At 51.4% G+C, this 18,617-nt stretch overlaps 6 protein-coding genes across 6 annotated transcripts; 4 read left to right on the top strand and 2 right to left on the bottom strand.

Moving 5' to 3' along the window:
• Window positions 1-4,574: 4,574 nt before the first annotated feature.
• Window positions 4,575-7,044, top strand: AKAW2_21447A (serine/threonine-protein kinase; the record flags this gene model as incomplete). Its single annotated transcript, XM_041686272.1, has 4 exons — window positions 4,575-4,748; window positions 4,811-5,554; window positions 5,608-6,001; window positions 6,089-7,044. The coding sequence occupies 4 exons, from the start codon at window positions 4,575-4,577 to the stop codon at window positions 7,042-7,044; spliced, it is 2,268 nt and encodes a 755-aa protein (XP_041540273.1).
• A 1,270-nt stretch (window positions 7,045-8,314) lies between these two features.
• Window positions 8,315-9,533, top strand: AKAW2_21445A (exosome non-catalytic core subunit RRP42; the record flags this gene model as incomplete). Its single annotated transcript, XM_041686271.1, has 2 exons — window positions 8,315-8,869; window positions 8,925-9,533. The coding sequence occupies 2 exons, from the start codon at window positions 8,315-8,317 to the stop codon at window positions 9,531-9,533; spliced, it is 1,164 nt and encodes a 387-aa protein (XP_041540272.1).
• A 536-nt stretch (window positions 9,534-10,069) lies between these two features.
• AKAW2_21446S (putative DRAP deaminase) lies at window positions 10,070-10,777 on the bottom strand (the record flags this gene model as incomplete). The annotated part of the gene is made up of 1 exon (XM_041686270.1): window positions 10,070-10,777. One exon carries the CDS (start codon window positions 10,775-10,777, stop codon window positions 10,070-10,072), a length of 708 nt encoding a protein of 235 aa, XP_041540271.1.
• Window positions 10,778-11,218: 441 nt separating this feature from the next.
• On the top strand, window positions 11,219-12,346 carry AKAW2_21444A (DnaJ domain protein; the record flags this gene model as incomplete). The annotated part of the gene is made up of 2 exons (XM_041686269.1): window positions 11,219-11,456; window positions 11,535-12,346. 2 exons carry the CDS (start codon window positions 11,219-11,221, stop codon window positions 12,344-12,346), a joined length of 1,050 nt encoding a protein of 349 aa, XP_041540270.1.
• Window positions 12,347-13,701: 1,355 nt separating this feature from the next.
• On the top strand, window positions 13,702-15,999 carry AKAW2_21443A (universal stress protein family domain protein; the record flags this gene model as incomplete). The annotated part of the gene is made up of 3 exons (XM_041686267.1): window positions 13,702-15,660; window positions 15,708-15,769; window positions 15,834-15,999. 3 exons carry the CDS (start codon window positions 13,702-13,704, stop codon window positions 15,997-15,999), a joined length of 2,187 nt encoding a protein of 728 aa, XP_041540269.1.
• A 628-nt stretch (window positions 16,000-16,627) lies between these two features.
• AKAW2_21442S (tyrosine--tRNA ligase TYS1) lies at window positions 16,628-18,114 on the bottom strand (the record flags this gene model as incomplete). The annotated part of the gene is made up of 6 exons (XM_041686266.1): window positions 16,628-16,864; window positions 16,923-17,164; window positions 17,214-17,280; window positions 17,340-17,797; window positions 17,864-17,902; window positions 17,994-18,114. 6 exons carry the CDS (start codon window positions 18,112-18,114, stop codon window positions 16,628-16,630), a joined length of 1,164 nt encoding a protein of 387 aa, XP_041540268.1.
• Between the last annotated feature and the right edge of the window lie 503 nt (window positions 18,115-18,617).

Here is an 18,617-nt window from a genome sequence, read left to right as displayed (position 1 = left end):
CAGTGGCGAACTGAACTCTTTGCATGTAAAAAAGTAGAGGGAAAAAGAAATATAGGAATTGGTAACTGTGGTAACAGCTGTCCTACACAAGCAATGGCCATTTTGCGTACTTAATGTGCCCCGTACTTTCTACAGTGCACCAGTCTGTGTCCTGGATCTGATCTCGCAGATGCACAGGCTTAGCTACAGCTGATCAACTTCGCTTGATGTATGAAGTCTATACATCCAGAAGGATCCAGCATCAGCCATACATGTGCATAATGTATGCATCAGTTCGTAAGGAAGACTGCTGAGCATCGCCCTCTATCCCTATGAGGTAGCCCCTCAGTGGAATATCGCGCTCTTAGCACAATGCAAATCTTTGGGGACTTTGATGGCCTGAGTAGTTGGAGCTTCTACGAGATTCAGCGCACGGAGTATGCGGTCCATGGTACTCCGAAGACATATCCATACTGACCCGATAGTTCGAGACAACCCTCAGCTCCAGAATGTGGCAACGCGTAACCTTCAGAAACATAGTACTCAGAATCGTCTCATATATGTTGATTGCCATGGAGCGGAGTTATTTTCTTAGAGCACCAGGAATTGTCTCAAACCTTGTAGACGTCAAGCGCGGGTAGCGGAGACCTCTGTGGATGATTGGAACAAGGCATCCTGCCTTTCCCTCGGACATGGTAGTACGGCGTCTTACTGTCGTTCCTTCCTTTTCCGGGTAACAGTACTTTCTCTCACACTACGAAAATTTTTTCTCTTTTTTCTTTCCTTTTGTCATGCTCTCTTTCTGTCAGTCAGCTGAAGCACCAATAGTATCGATGAAACAGCGACGCTTTTCCTTCGGCCATCTCCCGCTGTTGATGAATCTATCAACTGTCGACCAAGCAATCCTTACCGTTTCAACCTCCGGAAAAGTGTTACACATGTAGATTACCCAGAAAAGACGGGACCAGCATGCCCGGAGGGGCAGACATGCAAGCCACATCTCTATCGATGTAGTACCGGCAGATGGCAAAACAGTTTCCAGGCTCGATTTGAAGATCAATCGTTGCAGCCTGTGGGTATTCCAACTAACTTACTGTAAGTGTTGCCATGCTGGCGGTCAGCCACCTAAGCACAATAAAGAGGGGGAGGGGGGGCAGGCAGGCAGGCGACGGATGTACGGGGGATGGATACATGTCCAGCCACTGTTGGCTGGATCCATTGTTCAAGACAACAGATGAACTATCAATAATAATGGATCCAGATAACAACGTGCATGAACTGTAAAACTGCCCACTGCCTGGAGTATCTTCTCTTTTCCTTGTCCTGTGGATCCCCCGGCTGACCTCTTTCTATCCAATTCGGAAGTCAGCAACTAGCAACTCTGAGCTACTTACTTAACTAGTAGACTAACAAAGCCCCAGAACAGGCATTAGTAGTGAGTTATGATTCCTCGGCTGGCAAGCTATCTTTTACGCTCATATATTATCGGCAAGGATAGCCTGCGCCGTAATCTTAACTCAAATCTGGGTTTTGATGCAGCTCGTCTTATTTTCTTTTATTTTTTTTTTCCCCCTTTCTCTTTCCACCCTCTGGGGTGATGCTGTAGATGAGGTAATGCGGGTATCACATGCGACCCCTGAATGATGGATTATACGAGGCGAAATCCCCGTACAACCGTCACGGTTTAGGGTGTAGGGAGCACTACCTGTCACATTCGCTGGAGAGTCTAGAGTGTCATGATTATCCGAGACCCTGAGTGGGATGGCCGAGCAGCAAGTCGCATCACTCTGGGAAAAGGTTGCAACCCAGGTTGAAGCAAGAGAGACGCGGCCCAACCCCTGGCCAACCTTGCTAGCGCCCGTCTAACGATTACTAGAGGCGGAGACCAAGTGGAGTCGATTAAGGCTGGACCTCGCCAGAGTCCAGAGTCTTCAAAGCGACGTGTGATGATGACTGGTCGCATGAAGTACCTAAGGCTCCTCCCAGGCCGTTTTTCATTTCGATCTCTTTGAATGTGAGAAAGTCTGCTCTGTCCTCCAAATCTCCAAGACGGGATGATTTGAACAGTCTAAACTGTTTTCTACACCTCATCTTAGACCGAACTTTGTTAGATCCTTTCGCGATGAATCTCATTTGCCACGGCATGAGCTCAAACGACGACAGTTGCGCCACATAATTTCGATATAGTTGAGAATGACAACTCTTAAGAAAGGATCGGAGGTTGTGTCCCGATTCAGATGTAATGTAAAGATATGACACAACTGGTCTGTAGTAGTCTCCGTGATTCACTATCATCACCTAGTCAACACAGGCAAAGTACTACCTCGGAAGATACATCTGGATAGAGGCGATTGGTTGGAAGCACTACTACGGATCACACTGATCAAGATTGCTGTGTCTGATACTTCAACATCAGGGAACTCGCTTCATGGGCAAGTAAGCAAGCTGCCCTACGCAAAGTACTTACTCTTGCTTAAGGGACCAGCCAGCAAGCAATACTCAGCTCAAAAGCTGTGAGAATCATTTGTGGAATTCATGGGACTTTCCGTTCGAAATGTCGGTAATTGGAAGACAGTAATTTACGGCATTCTCCGTGGACCGGGGACTCTTCAAAACAAACAAACCGTAAACCCCGAAACCTACTTACCCTAACGAACAGTCAATCTGAGGGGAAAGTAAAAAGTAATCACCTATTTTTTATTTTATTTTATTTTTTTTTTGTCTCTTTCCTTCTTTGAGTTGGGGGAATTCGATAGAACGACGGATCTATTCCTTTCTCTTTTTCCTGCTCCTCCCAAAGGTGTAGACTTCAGAACTGGGTGTTTCCTCATCACTGCTCTCTACTTGACTGTATGGACTCCGCAAGCATGTTCCAAACGATCGTTGTCCCAAGATTTCTCCATCTTAGCCGCGGGGATAGTTATTGTGGTGCATTTCCATGTTTTCGTCTTGACCTTTTCGGCAATGTACCATGAACCCGAACCGCCAGGTGCCGCCTTCGGGGGTTCCTTTCCCTCCCCCTTCTTTGGGCCGCCCGTGTATGGTAAGTTGGGAAACTCCCTGAACCTCCTTTTCGGATTCCTTGGGTGAAAAGGGTGGGTCTCCGTTCCTCGACCATTCCTCTCTCAGTGACCAAGTGGTCGGGACTAGTCCGGTGGAGGAAAAGTCCGCTAAACGCAGCATGGTATGGCGTTGACCACATTATTCATGGGTATTATTATTAGTAGCTAAGTAATAATACGAATTCAGTCGGTATGAATGAATGACTCTCTCTCTCCCTCTCTCTTTTTCCCAAGGACGATTACGGAGTCCGATTTCGCGCGGATACCTTAGTGGCCGGGCTAATACGGAGACTGGAGCGAATGGCCAGGGAGGGTTAATATTACTAGGCGCTTGGTAGCTTGGGTTTAGTAGAAAAGTAGTTAGAAGCAAGTGAACTGGGTAGTAGTTCAGACTCAAGTTGAGGTCCTGTTTGAATTACTAGGTAATCTTGCCTCTCTAGGCTTGCTACTCCGGCCTTTTCTTTCGCGTCTCTTTCTCGCTGGACCACTCGCGTCACCGTTCGGCCCTCATATTAACACCTCAATTGTTGCCTTCTTTTCTGCCACTCGCCCACCCTTTCCCCCCCTCCCCCTTCGTCGTCGTTCCCCCAACCTCGAATGGAGAACCACAACAACAAGAACTCTGCATGATCATAACATTCTCTCTGTCGTGCATCTGCCGTCAATTCCCAAGGGAAAAAACAATTCGACCCTTTGGGTCCATGTCATTTACTGGCCGTCCCTCCGGTTCAGTCCTTTTTTAACCCCTCAATAAAAAAAAAAAATAAAACCCACCTGCATCATTTTATCCTTTGGAAGCATAATTATTATTTTTATAATTTATATTATTTTATTTCGGATCTGCACCATCGCCTTTTTCACCAAACCCGCTTCGTCGTCGACCGCCTCTTCAGTCTCCACGGCCCGGACCCAACTTCTCCTCTTCGTCTTGGAGCTGGTAAAGGCTAAAGCTGTCACCGCGTCAGGGGCTTGTCGAGTTATTCCCTTTCCTACTCCGTACTAACTACTCTTTTCCCTCCTCCCTCCCACCACCACCACAACAACCACCCCTCCCCTCTCTGTCCAAGGCGGCCTCCGATCATCCTTTCGTTTAGTCTGTGTCCACCCATCCGGATCCGCTCCTATCACTACAGTGATCACGTCCAATCCTCTGGGTCTTCCATCTGGTTTCCAGATCTTCCCTCTCCTCCACCTTCGCTTCTTTCCTGAGAACTACATGACTACCCCTTTCCCCTCTTCTCTGGGTCCCAATTTCGTCCCGAATCTCTTCTGCACCTAATCCTTATCGCATCCTGCACCTTCACCCATACCTACCCATGGGACAGTACCACAACACTCCCCGTGGATATCACATTGCCTGATTGCGAATGATGCGCACCTGATCCTATCTATCGACATTCCCGACACACTCAAACTGGAAGAGCCGTGTACTTCCTCTACACATTCCTTACCTCTTAATTCAGGCCCCTCAACGCCGCACAAAGTTCTCTTGGATTTTCTGCTGGCAGAGAAGAGAAGGGAGAAAGAGACACAATGACTGTCTGCTACGACCACCACTCCTTATCACGGGGCGCTGCGCCCACTTCAGTCGCCAGCCTCGAAGACAGGTTCGAGGTCCTCAAGGAAGTGGGTGATGGCAGCTTTGGTAGCGTGGCAGTCGCACGTGTGCGGACTGCTGGTTCCAATGTTGCACGGAGGGGGACGATGGTATGTTATCGCGAGCCCACTTGACGCTCTTCTTCGCTGGGGTTGCTAATCTCTGTTTCTAGGTTGCCATCAAGACGATGAAGAAGACCTTCGAGTCATTGGCTCCCTGCCTCGAACTCCGTGAAGTCATCTTCCTGCGATCCCTGCCTCCCCATCCCCACCTTGTTCCAGCCCTTGATATCTTCCTCGACCCGCTCTCACGCAAACTACACATCTGCATGGAGTATATGGATGGCAACCTTTACCAATTAATGAAAGCCCGGGATCACAAGCCCCTCGATGGCAAGCATGTCAAGAGCATCCTTTACCAGATCTTGGGGGGTCTCGACCATATCCATGCCCATCACTTCTTCCATCGCGACATCAAACCCGAAAACATCCTCGTCTCGACATCCGCCCCTAATGACTCTGCTTTCAGCCGTTACTCTAACCTCGTCACCCCTCCTTCTACTCCCCCGACATATACTGTGAAGATCGCCGACTTTGGTCTCGCCAGAGAGACTCACTCCAAGCTCCCCTACACGACATATGTCTCTACCAGATGGTATCGGGCGCCTGAAGTTCTCCTGCGTGCAGGAGAATACTCAGCACCGGTGGACATGTGGGCTATCGGCGCCATGGCGGTCGAGATTGCTACCCTGAAGCCACTGTTCCCTGGTGGAAACGAAGTTGACCAGGTCTGGCGTGTTTGTGAGATTATGGGAAGCCCTGGTAACTGGTACAGTAAGTCGGGAGCTAAGCTCGGAGGTGGTGAGTGGAGAGAGGGCTCGCGTCTTGCCCAGAAGCTGGGATTTACGTTCCCGAAGGTAAGATTACCCTGCGCTACCCGCGGTACGAGGCGATTACTAATGAAACGTAGATGGCGCCCCATTCCATGGAAAGCATCCTTCAGGCGCCCCAGTGGCCCGCCGCTCTTAGCCAGTTCGTCACGTGGTGTTTGATGTGGGATCCTAAGAATAGACCGACTTCGACACAGGCCCTCAACCACGAGTACTTTGCTGATGCCATTGACCCATTGAGACCCAAGTCTTCCACAGCTCGCCTTCTGGGCCGGAAGCAATCGGACAAGAGCTTCAAGTCCGCCAATCGTGATGCGAGTGAATCTTCGACCTTGTCATACAAGTCGTCGTGGTTCCGGAGGTCCTTGATCGGCAGATCGGAAAGCCCGGTGCCACCTGTGGAGAGTGAGAACTCGTCCAAGCAATCGGTGGCTTATTCGGACCTTCAGGCTGGGAAGAGCAAGCCGGCGGCCAGTAAGCGTGCCACTTGGGCTAATGGGGCTCCAATGCCTATTCTGCCCTCGATTAGGCCAGTCTCTCCTCTCTCTAATGCGGTCACAGCGCAAGCCAATTCGTCTCTCGCCCATTCAGGCGACAGTGCCAACGCCAGCAAGGCGAGCAAGAAGATTGGCAGACAGCTTTCTGTCAACTCGCACGGTAATCACTACGCTGATATCCACCGCCAAGAAGCAGAGAGAGCGCTCAATGGCGGGGGAACCGTGTATTCCGCAGTGACTCCCAAGGAGAGCTTTTTCTCGCACCTCCGCAAGCGCGCTCGCAGACTATCCGGTCGCAACCAGGCCAACTCTGGTACTGACGATGTTGAGGCTAACGCTGGCTGCATGCCTTGGTCGAATCGGTCCTCTCTGGCTCTGGACTCCGTCAACAACGTTGGCGAGTCCAAGCAGGGTTCCGATCTCTCGGAGCTGGACAAGGCCCTCCAGACTGTGAAACATTCGCTTGACTCGGCCGCCCTTGGCAATGTTCCCGTGCAAATCACCTCCCCAATTGAGAGCACCAAGCGCCAATCTATGCCGCAGGGCTCGATTCGCTCGATGGGAGAAAGCCCTGTCTCGACCAGCGGCACTGGCGGGCCAATCTCCAGCCGGACTAGGCGCGCAATGCAGATGTCGAACAACCCTATCCACCGCTATGAGACTCCTGAAGAGGAGGACGAGCTGCTGGATGAGGTCTTGCATTCAGCGAGCAGGGCTGCTAGGCGTTTGGCACAGACCGAAGTGTCATCGGAAGTTTCGTCGAACTACAGCCGCCCGGCCGTTGGTAACGACAGCTCTCGCCCCCTGCCCAGTCCTTATCCCACTCCCTCTCCGTCCGCCAAATGCGATGGCGTCTGCTTCGGTCACTCCGATGCAACGCCATGCAGACGCCTGCCCCTCGCGGAGGAGAAGACGGACGCAAACACCAGTCGCCAATGGCCAACTCCTCCATATGAAGATGGTGACTGGGCGAAGCCAGCTCCGGCAAAGTTCCTGACGGGCTCAGCAACTTGTCGCTAGCTTCTCCATGTTGGAGAAGGCTTTCATTTCTTCATCATCTTTCACAGATCTTGTTCATATTTAATCAAAAGAACAAAAACGTGGTGGTCACGCGCGGAATCGGCGAATTAACCGAGCAAGGCGTATGGGATCTGGTGTCTACTTTTTCTTTTTTTCCACGGAGGTTGGCCGCTTTTTTTTATCTTTTCTCATTTTTCTCACATTTCATTGTGTCTTTGTTCTTCTGTATCTTGCGCTTGATTTGTACCCATGTTTGTATAGGCCATGGTTCAGCCCGGGTTTCTTTCATTTGTCTGGTTCTGTTTTCATACCCCAAAGGCCCTTCTATAGATACCGTCGGCCTCGCACCTTGTTTTCGGTATACCACTTGCATATATGTCTTTCGTTCCTTGATATCCTAACATCCCCTGCACATTGCTCATCTGTTTGCATTGATACCAATCGCGCGAGTCGCAATGTCTGCTATCATTCCTTCGATATATACTCTTAACACCTGCATATTCAGCTCCCCGCATATGCCCTGACCCCTGCAGTCGACCATTTCCTTTTGTCAAACTCCCTTCACCCCTCTGTACATTTCCCGGGCATTGATCCTCCCTCATCATTCTTTCTCTTTACCCCCCTCATTCCTTTCTGTCTCAATGCGCGGATGGGAAGCGATGTGAAAGCTTTCTCCACAAGAACAAAAGAACTTCCATTCATCTATTGTACAATTTTACCACTCTTTTGGGAAGGAGCACTGGTGGCTGGTTCTGGGCTTGAACAATTCTGTAATATAGGACTTACCCGACGGGAGAGCCGTCTGTTTATATCTACTGTTAATGGAACAGACACTGTCTGTCAACATACTTTATCATTACAATTTCGATTCATCTTGTAGAATTAGTGAATAATCTTGTAGTGTTGTGATGCTTTTGTGCTCTCCTGTTGTACGCAACTGGCGTACTCCCGGCGATAGTCACGGAACAACCATTCCCCGCCCACCGGCAGAATTTCCCAATGCAGCACTACGTCAAAAGTCTCATCGAGACTGGATTTGTCGCGACGCTGTTTAGAAGTTCGATATTGGCGCGAGTGGCTTGATCTAGAGCGCCCTACAATTGAAGGCACCGCCATTGAAGCCTCAATCTACCGCCAACAAACCCCGCGCGGTATCAATTACCGTCAGCCATCCTTCCGCGCAAGACTTCGAAGTCGCAGGCTACCAATCGACCTGCCAATATAATCCCCACCATCTTCACCTCAAAATCCATAACAACAACTACACAAAATGACCGCCCAACGCCAGGCCTCCTCCGCCTCCCAAACGCCCCTCATCTCCCCAGCAGAACTTTCCTACCTCTACACATCACTATCACTCCCCGATGGCCCCATCCGCCCCGACGGCCGCTCGCCCACGCAATTCCGCCCGTTGACGGCAGAAACAGACATTCTGCCGGGCACCAACGGTAGCGCGCGTGTGGGGTTCGCTGACGGCACGCAAGCCATTGTGGGAGTGAAAGCGGAGGTGGAAAAGACCGTTGTTGCAGCTGAAGCGCTGAACCTATCGCAACAGCAAACGCAAGAAGATTATGCCGATAATGAAGGCGGAGAGGGCCAAAAGACCTCCAGTCATGGTCATGGGTCGTGGGTGCAGATGTCTATCGAGATCCCCGGGTTTCGGGATGATGATGCCCTCCCGGTTTTCTTGTCGGAGATGATGCGCGAGCCGCTTGTTGAGTCGGTTGCTGGTGCTGGTGATGGGTTGGGTGGGGATGAGATGGCGGGTGGGTTGAAGGGGAGGTTGGTTATTAATAAGAGGTGGCATTGGAGGTTGTATATTGATGTGAGTGATCTTTCGAAGGGAGGAGGGGTGAATGGTGCTAATGATGTTTGTGCAGGTGCTGCTGCTGTCTCAGCCGTTGTCGTATCCGTTGCCGTTGCTGTCTTTGACGACTCATTTGGCTCTCTTGTCGACTAAGCTGCCTAAGCTCAAGTCTAAGGGAGAGGAAGATCCCTTCTTCGATGATGATTGGAATGCCGCTGAATATCTATACCCCCGCTCGCAGTCGGGGCCTCGTCTTTCTTCTACGAAGCAGGTCCGGCCTCCTGTGACGCTGCTTGTTATTTCTGTGGGCGATAATGTCATCTTTGATCCTAACAGAGAGGAGATTGCCGTTGCGGATACGGTTCTGGCTGTTTCTGTCACCCAGGATAGTGACTCGGATGGCCTGAAACTGCTCTCTATTCGCACAGTCGACCCCCCGTCTCGTCTTACCCAGCCGGGTGTATCGAACTCGGAGAACGTGGCGACTCTGGGCTCCACGGCCGCTGCGGAAGAGGCCGCCATGACGGACCCGTCTACTGGCGAAGAGGTTGCTGGCGTTTGGAGACCCCGACGGGGTGGCGTCAAGCGGCGCACGATTGCAAAGATGCTCAAGCTGGTCCTGCAGAAGGGGGGTGTTGGTGAAGAGGTCCTTGAGGGTCTTGAGGGAGTTCAGGTGGGCTGATCGATTGGTCGATGTGTGACTGACAATATTGCTCTAAGTTGTGGATAGAACCATGGAGGGCATGATACCCGCGCACCACCGCAAGAATGACCATATGGGATAGCAGTCCCGTCGCTATCTCCGATACCGATTACAGAACAAGCGGTCATCCTCTGAAGGGAGCTTAGACAGGTACATTAGACACAATAATACCGATCTACTACCTCGTGCTGTGAGGGAGTAGGGTTCAAGGACAGAAGCATGTCCAGCATGCCAATGATACTCCATTCTATCCAAGATGCATTCTACTTTCCAAATATTGGTTTCGTAAATAGTCCTTCAATAGTCAACTGGACTCTAGCTTTGTACATATCACCTCTTAAGCCATAAATACTACGCACCTTAGCCTTCACCCACTATACACATCTATACCCCAACCCAGACAAGACAAGACAAGAATACCGCCAGCGGCATCAACATAACCCCCACGCCCACGCCCATCACCCCATCCCAACCCTACAATACAACCAAATAACCCCCACAAAGAAAAGAAAAATTCACATCATAGTCTCCCCCTCCATCATCCTCTTCATAGGATTCCTCGGCTGCCTCTCCTGCCTCCTCCTCTCCTCCTCACTAACATTATCCAAATCCGTCTTCACCCCCTCCAACGCCCTCCCCACCACCTCCTCCCTCTTCTCCCTCTCATGACCCTCAACTGCCACCTCCAAAATCTCCCTCTCCAAGCCGGGCACAACCTCCCACTCCACGCCCGCCTCCTCCAACCTCCTCACCCCCTCCGACTGCCCCACAAACGTGCCCGGCTCCTTCACCCCAAAGTACACCTTCTGTATACCCTGTCCCTCCCCACCCTGTCTCGTCTTAATGATCCTCTCCACGCACGGCGCATTGCCCGAGAGTCTCTTCCCACAGGGTTCCATAGTCACATACATGACTAGTTTCCTTTCAGGATCGTCGTGGGGGAGAACAGTGTGCACTTGCTCATCAGGTACGCCGTGCACGGCGGCGTAGTTCGATAGACAGCATTGTTCGGCGTGCGTGTTGCCGGCCAGTTCCATTGTATAGCCGGTTGAGAGCAGGATGTCGGAGGAGTAGCTGGGGGTAGTGTCGGCTTTGCTTCGGCTGAGGAGGAGAGCGCCGACGCGGAAGTTGGTTGGGAGGGCGGGGGCTTTGCGTGCGAGCGCGAGGCATTGGGTCATGTAGGTGAGGTGGGGGGTGCTGGGGGTTCCCGAGTCTGTGGTCATTTTTGGTGATGGTTGTTGTGTGTGAATTCTTGTAGAGTGTGTATGTGTATGTATGTGTATGTATGTGTATGTGTGCTGTGTGTAGAGAAGGGGAAGAAGAGTTATTTATGTGATAATTAGTTAGTATGAGTGGGGGGAATAAGAGTATGACCGCATAGAATACTATCTGATAGTTAGGTTATCGATTGATGCCGGCTAGTCGCGGCTAAACTTCTTTAGGAAAGATAAGTGGGATTCGCGTCCCGCGCGTTTTGGGGTGTTTGTCTCGTTTGATTTTATTGCGTTGCGCGCGAACATTCACGGCCGAGGTGTTATGTCTTTTACCTCAGCTAGTTTTTATCACTTCTTGTTGTGATTTTTTTTTGCTTTCAATAGACGCATCCTCCCCCAATTTTCTCTTTTTCTCATCACTTACTTGGACCTTTTTGGTCTCTTGGCCAGATGCCTATCACGAACCCTCTCCACCGCTACAAATGGAAAGTTGGGAAGGATCCAGAGGGGTATTATTCAGAGGAAGAGGAGTATAAGCGGGGACCGGTCGAACGCGATGAGAATGGTGAAATAATCATACCCCGGCGCAGAGTCCTTGACTTGTATGAGGTTCTCGGTCTCGATGACCAGGCGACTCAAGACCAGATCAGGGCTGCTTATAAGAAGAAGGCGCTGAAGCATCATCCTGGTAAGTATATACTTAACTATATCTATCATCTAACTATCACTTGTTGTGTGGGATCGGCTGTCTAACTACCAGTAACAGACAAGGCACCCCCGAGCAAGAAAGAAGAAGCGAACAGCAAATTCCAAAAAATCGCCTTCGCTTACGCCGTCCTTTCTGATGAACGTCGCCGCGCGAGATTCGATAAGACGGGTAGCACGGAGGACGCCTTGGACGAAGATGAGGATTTTGACTGGACGGAGTTCTACCGGGAGCAATTCGCCACCGCTGTTGATGTCGATGCGATCGACAAGCTCAAGAAGGAATACCAGGGGTCTGAGGAAGAGGTCAAGGATATACTGCAGGCCTATGAAAATCACCAGGGCGATCTGGATAAAATCTACGACTCTGTGATGCTGTGTAATGTCATTGATGATGATGAGCGATTCCGCGCCATCATTGACTTGGCTATTGCGGAAGGAAGGGCCCAGAAGTACAAGAAATACACGGAGGAGCCGGTCAAGAAGCGTCAGGCCAGATTGAAGCGGGCACAGAAGGAAGCGAAGGAGGCGGAACAAGTGAGCAAGGAGATGGAAGAGAACAAGTCTAAGACGGGTAGGAAGAACAAGGGAGGGAGGAAGAAGGAGGATGGCCCCGAGGACGTGGGTGACTTGGCTGCGATGATTAAACAGCGGAACCTTGGCCGTCTTGACAGCCTCATCAATCGGTTGGAGGAGAAGTATAACAATCGGTTGGAGGAGAAGTATAACGTGGATAGTGAGCTTAATGCGCTGGGGCCGGGGCCGAGCAAGGTCAAGAAGACGAGGAAGAAGCGGAAGTCGAGTCCTCCTGAATCGGCATTCGAAGAAATGGCTGCGCGTGGGGAGAAGAAGAGGCAGAGGACCAAGGGGTGAGGTGTGTTATCTTTAGGTGGACTGTCTTTCATGCGTTATTTTTCTCTTTTTCTTTATCACTACTAGTGCTGTCTTTGGGGTTGGGGAGTTCAGGTCATGTAGGGACACATCCATTCGCGGCATGGTACATTTGAGTGATTTGGCAATCAGGCATGGGAGTGCATTGCTTTTGTTTTTGCTTTTTGCTTTAACCTATTTCAAGCTGGGTTCAATTTTTGAATCCTGTGTTTTAGTACCATTGAGTGTCCAGTAATAAAACAGTCATATACCCTGTTGACCGCTAGTAATTGGGAAGGAGGTGTTGAAGGGGGCGAAAGGAGAGAACGTGACCATGACAGCTTCGGCCGTGATTGAAGGAACAAACACCTCACCTCCAGCATAACTAAGCAGCCGGTCTACTGCATCCTGCGTACACAGGTCCACCTCGATTGGTGAAGAATCGATGGGTTCGCATTCCAGCTGCATCCAGGCAGGAGTGAAAGTGTGAGACTAACAGCACACACTCTCCCAGCCAACCGATCCTCCCCAGGATGATCGCCGGCATCAAGCCCTGGGGGAGGGTCAATGCAAGGGATGCTCATCACCGGTTGGTGGCACCTTGCACCACCTGGGTCACCATGATTGATTGTGCTTCGTTGCTTTATAAGGATCAGCCAGCTGCTCGCTGATTGTTCGTGATACCCCGCCATGCCGAGCTTTTGGACGCCTTGGCTTGTTCCAACTTGGTCGTCTCGCCTTCCTCCTTCTTCCTCTTCTTCTTCTTCTTCATCCTCTCCCCACACAGCTGGGTGAAGCTACCCTATCCTTCTTCATCTCCCTTCACACTTGTTCACCGTCCACGGAGGCATCCGAGCTACTTTGTCTCCTCTCCGTCGGCTTGCTGGCCAGACGCCAGCCTTCCTCTCTTCTCTTCGGTATCATCCGAGGTAGAAAACGCAGTGAGTGAGGATCGCCGTTGAGTTGCAGCCGTTGCGCACGTGGAGTTCCGGTCTCCATCCAGCTCCATCATTGTCGCGTGCTCCTCAAGATCCTATCTGAACCTCAGCTGGGTCTATACTTATAACTATAAAGCATCCAACGTAAGAAAGCTCTCCTGCAACGGCACAGCAACCTTAAAGAAAGAGGAACCTGGTTCTAAAAGCGGGACAGGACCTGGGGACAAAGCTCGGAATCTCAGCAAGCTTATGATCATTTCCCCTCCTCTCCACATTCCAAAGCTGGGCACTGGCAGAAGGCTGGGAAGCTAGCTAGGTTCGTCATTTGATTCACATTAATAATTTAGTCCACGGGTTAGTGTTTGGAACCCGCCCGCGCAAAGCCAAAGACAAGCGCGAGGTCGTACCCCACAGCCCACCATGCCGTACTATAGCAGAAAGCCCGCCCACATGTCGCTGGAGACCGCTCTGGAGGAAGAGCGACGGGAGTTGCTAGAGGAGATGGGCGAGAGTCCCTCGACGTCTCGGCGCCGGAGCTTGCTGGACATCTCACCGAGTCCCGGCTTCTTACCCCCGCGGCATGGCTCCATCGCCGGTATTGGCGTTGGCGTGACTCCCCCCTCTTCAGTCCGACATCATTCACTCTATTCTTCCTCTCATTCTCCACTGCCTTCATCTCCTTGTCGCTCTTCCGCTACCGCTACCACTACCACTACCACTACCACTACCGCAACATCCTTCAATCCATCGCCCGCCACTGCAACAACCGCTCCCCCAACTCCCCGCGCCACTACATCCTCTGTCGCTCCCCCTTTGCCTTCTGCGCAGAGAAAAGGGTCCGTCCAATCCGACGGATCAGTCTCCCCCACCCGATCCACCGACTTGGCGTCAGGCGACAAAGAAAAGCCGGGAGACAACAACAACGGCGCCAGCAACCAGCAGCATTCAAATAAGCCGGAACATAAGTCTGGTCCCAGCATCCGCTGGGATTTGTCAACCAATATGCCGCCCAGCGTCGCCAACCGCAATGCGGCCAGACGGAATGCTGCTCAACAACCTCAGGAGAAACCATCCAATCGGCTGCCGAGCATGGCCGCGGTGATGTCAGGGCTGGATCTCAAAGTCGGGTTCCCAAGTTTCGTCAGAGGCAGGGACTCTAGCAGTAGCCGCAGCAATGCTACGCGCGGAACTTCTCTCGACTCTCGAGTCTCCTCTCTCCGACCGGCTCGCTCTAGCTCTCCTAAGCGCCGCTGGCTAAACCCCAATACGCGTGGACCGGTCGCCGATCCGGTGAAACCACCTGTGGTAGCCAGTAAAAAGGAAACCAGCCCAATGGTGCCTGCGACTAAGGAACCTACTAATCCGGATTCCCGCCCAGGGTCTCCCGAGCCTGAAGCCAAATCGTCGGCCCCGGGCGAGGAGCGACTGGAGAAGGATCGTTTTGACAGCGAAAACAATCCAATTGAGACCAGTGACGAGGATGCCGACGAATCCACCTCTAGCGACGAAGACGCTGTTCATGAGGACGATTCAGACGTCAAGCGTGGCCGGAAAAAGGCCGTCGAGCAGGACATTCCCGCTAATCCTGGACCAAAGCCGCTCACTACTACTAAGACTGCACCTGAATTCCGTCCAAATCCCGATGCGGCGGATAAGCCGGAATTGATACATTCAGCGAAACAAGGACCTGTGCTGAAGAAGCCTGATGTTCATCCACGGACCAGCTTCGACTCGGCCTCGGCCACCAATACTCCGTTTGGATCCGAAGATGAGGCAGAGCTGTCCGATATCAAGCGAGCCCAGAAATTGGGTATCCAGATGTCTTCGATCGACAACACAGTCCAACATCGGTCGATCCGGACGATCATTCGCGGAGACTACGCCGAGGCACAGGAAGAGACCGAGAGCAGCCGCCGACGGCAACGCAAATACCTTGTCGCTACTGATTTGAGCGAGGAGTCTGTGTATGCGCTGGAGTGGACCATAGGAACTATTCTCCGGGACGGTGACACCATGTTCGCTGTCTGCGCTATGCATGATGAGACTGCCACGCCGGCTTCAGTGCAGATCGGCGATGGCGCCAAAGCTATTCAGGATGCGGCGGCCGTCGTTGGGTCACAGACCGCAGAGACTGCTGAAAAGGCGCAGAACGATTCCAATTCTCATCTTCCTCGCGCATTGTTCGGTCGCCTGGGTACGGACAGCAAGCCGAGCTCTGTGGATGCTCGTGGCATTTCCAAGGCGGAGTCGGAACGTGTCCATGCTGTCGAGGTTATCTCTCAGACCTGTGTTCGGCTCCTGCGGAAGACATTGCTCCAAGTTCGCGTAGCCGTCGAGGCAATTCACTGCAAGAGCCCAAAACACATGATCACTGAAGCTGTACGTGTCCTCCTCAGTCTTCGTTCTTACATTACTAACTGATTTAGATCGATGGACTTGATCCCACCTTGGTCATCGTCGGAGCCAGAGGCCGCAGCGCACTCAAGGGGTAAGTTTCCACCCACCTACAAAATGACACCAACAGACACTGACTGACATGACGTCTCTCACAGCGTTCTCCTCGGTTCCTTCTCCAACTACCTGGTCATGCACTCATCCGTTCCGGTAATGGTTGCGCGCAAGAAGCTCAAGAAGCAGACCAAAAACAAGAAGACTAACGTCCGCTTGTCCAACAACCTAACCACACCAAAGAAACTGGCTCTCGCCAAGGTGGACTAGAATGCTAGCCTTCTCGCCCTTTCTCTATCTCCTTCTCGTTTTTCTTTACTATTGTTAGCTTCTCTACGATACCTCAACATGTCTGGTCATATCATGGCGGTCGGCGCATATCTTACGGTCGAAATGTGATTGTCTTAGTGTGGTGGTGGTCTTCCTTATTCGCTTCTTAACATGTATGATTACGATTTGATTTATTATTTCTCATGACGGCCGGATTGTGATGACATTAGCTTAAAATTATTAATGAGGATGGGTCTATTATCATTATGGAAATTGCTTTCTACCTTTATACCCTTTGTGAGTTATTCTCGACATTATCGTCTGCGATTATACCGGGTAGGTAATGACACCGACACAGTATTCTAAGTAGAAAGTAATTCCCAAATCGATGCGTTCTATACCCTTGCCAGCAATTACAATAGCGTAGTAAATAGTACCATCAAAGTAGTAGTAAAAGCGGGAACCAAAAATACCATGCGCATAAGAATAATTCAAAAGGTCCAATTCTAGCTAATTCGCTGCTGCTCACACATGCAATTGTATATCAGACACGCAATAAGAAAAGAAAAAAAAAATCCATAACTATTTAAGACGTTGTAGTAGTAGTTTTAGCAATGCATTTTGAAGTCTATTGCTCAGCCGGCTTAGGAGGCTCTCCGTTAGGAGTCTGCTCCTTAGCAGCACCAGGGTGACGAGAGCCCTTGTCCTTCTGCTTCTTCTCCTTCTTCTGCTTCGGGGCCGGAGGCGGGTAAGCCTTCAGCGTGACCTCCTGCCAGTCGGGGTTGGCGTCGAAGGCGGCGCGGATGGGGGCAGTAAGCTCGACGATGGCGTCGGCGACGGCGGGCTTGAGGATTTGGGGGGAGAGCTGGATGGATTTCATCAGTATGATGTGGAAACATAAAGGAGAAGGGGGATGGCCGTACAATGTCGTTCTTGTAGTCTTCGTGCATCTTCTCGATGTCGGTGTACACCAGAGGCTCCAGGCCATCGCGGTCGCGGGGGACGCGGAACTCGGGCTTGCCGGTCTTCAGGGCGGACACGGGCAGCAGGACGTACTGGACGAAGGCGAGGATACCGTTGTTGTCGATCTCCTTGGGAGCGGCCTGCGCTTTGCGGATCTTCTTCTTGATGCTGTCGATGGATTCGAGGAGGTCGATCTTGCTGTCTGGTAGGTGTTAGTATTTTATAAGGGTATGTGGAATGGTGGATATTACCTTCTTCACTGGAGCTCATCTTGCCACCGGAGAGACCGGGGACCATGGCGTTGCAAAGATGCGCGCGCTAATAGTATGTGTAAGTTTAAGTTCGGGATTTGGCAATGGGTATGGCAATGCTCTCACCTTCTTGTAGCCAAGCTTGGGGTGCCACTCGGTCGACGCGGCGAACAGCTTCCGCTGGTCAAGACCACCGAACTGAGCGTCCACATCCAGGTACTGCTCGTCGAGGACCTGCAGGAGAGGGTACAACAGACCACTCAGAGGACCATTGTTGGACTGCTTGACGATCTCAGCACCGGCGCGCTTCGCATCGTGCTCCGAGACCACAGAAGACAGACGGTAAACGTCCATCACGTAGTCGGCGTTCTTCTGGTAAGAGCTGCCGCGAACGAAGCGCAGCTTTTCGGTCGACACACCGACGGCCTGTAGCAGAGCGGTGATAGTGTATTCATAGTATTTCGCGCGGTGCTCGACGATCTCGAAGGTCGACTTGAGGGAATCCAGGTTGGCGTGCAGATCGGCGATCAGGATGGTCATCTCCGCGCCCGCGGCGAGGAACTGGGCGATCTTTACGGCGGGCACTATCGAGCATTATCGTTAGTGGGGGTGGATAAACGGCCACGTTTGTTTTCGAGGGGAATTCGTACCCAGGTATCCGCAGTGAGGCTTGCCAGTCGGGCTAGTACCTGTCGCATTGTGAAGATCACCGTGTTAGTTGTACCGCTTTAATTGATAGGGAGGATCTCGTGGCGGGAGGGGAGAAAAAAAAGTAAGTACCCCAGTAGATCTTTGGGCTGCGTCCCTCGGCCAGGATGGCCTCAATGATGTCCTTGTTGAGAACCTCCTGGAGGTTCTCGGTGATGAGGGCAAGCCTCTGGTCCGCGCTCAAGTTGGCCATGATTTTGTGAGGATTGAAAGGTATGTGAAAGGAGAGGGGTTGAATCTCGGAGGCGGGGTATAAACTGTTCCTGGTGAGTCAAATCGGCGGGCGATAATTCAATCAAAACTGTCAAACTTAGCCCGGGATCAATGGTTCTTCCGGTGGCTTTTGAAGGCTGGCTCGGAATGGACTCGGAATTGTTCCTTGACTTGCATTTGAGATAATACACACTTAGTATTTATATGGATCATACATTAATAAGATTTCAATACTATACAGACTTTGTGTATCTTGAATATCAATCATAAATAAGAAGTACTCCAAATGATACATACGGATACTGTATCAGTGCCACGTCAGATTGGCTGGTGTATGTGCTGATATAATCCAACGGCAGCACATGCGATAAGATAAGGAACAGGCAAAGACGGTGGACGTTGGAGAAACAGTATGGGGTAGGATGCAGACTACAACAGCTGTGCATCTCATCACTTACAACTTAGGATCGGAGACACCAAGCT

This window comes from Aspergillus luchuensis, chromosome 2 (assembly GCF_016861625.1).
Source record: "Aspergillus luchuensis IFO 4308 DNA, chromosome 2, nearly complete sequence".
Taxonomy (NCBI): domain Eukaryota; kingdom Fungi; phylum Ascomycota; class Eurotiomycetes; order Eurotiales; family Aspergillaceae; genus Aspergillus; species Aspergillus luchuensis.
The sequence above is the reverse complement of the archived record's forward strand: the minus strand, read 5'-3'. Positions and strand labels throughout refer to the sequence as shown.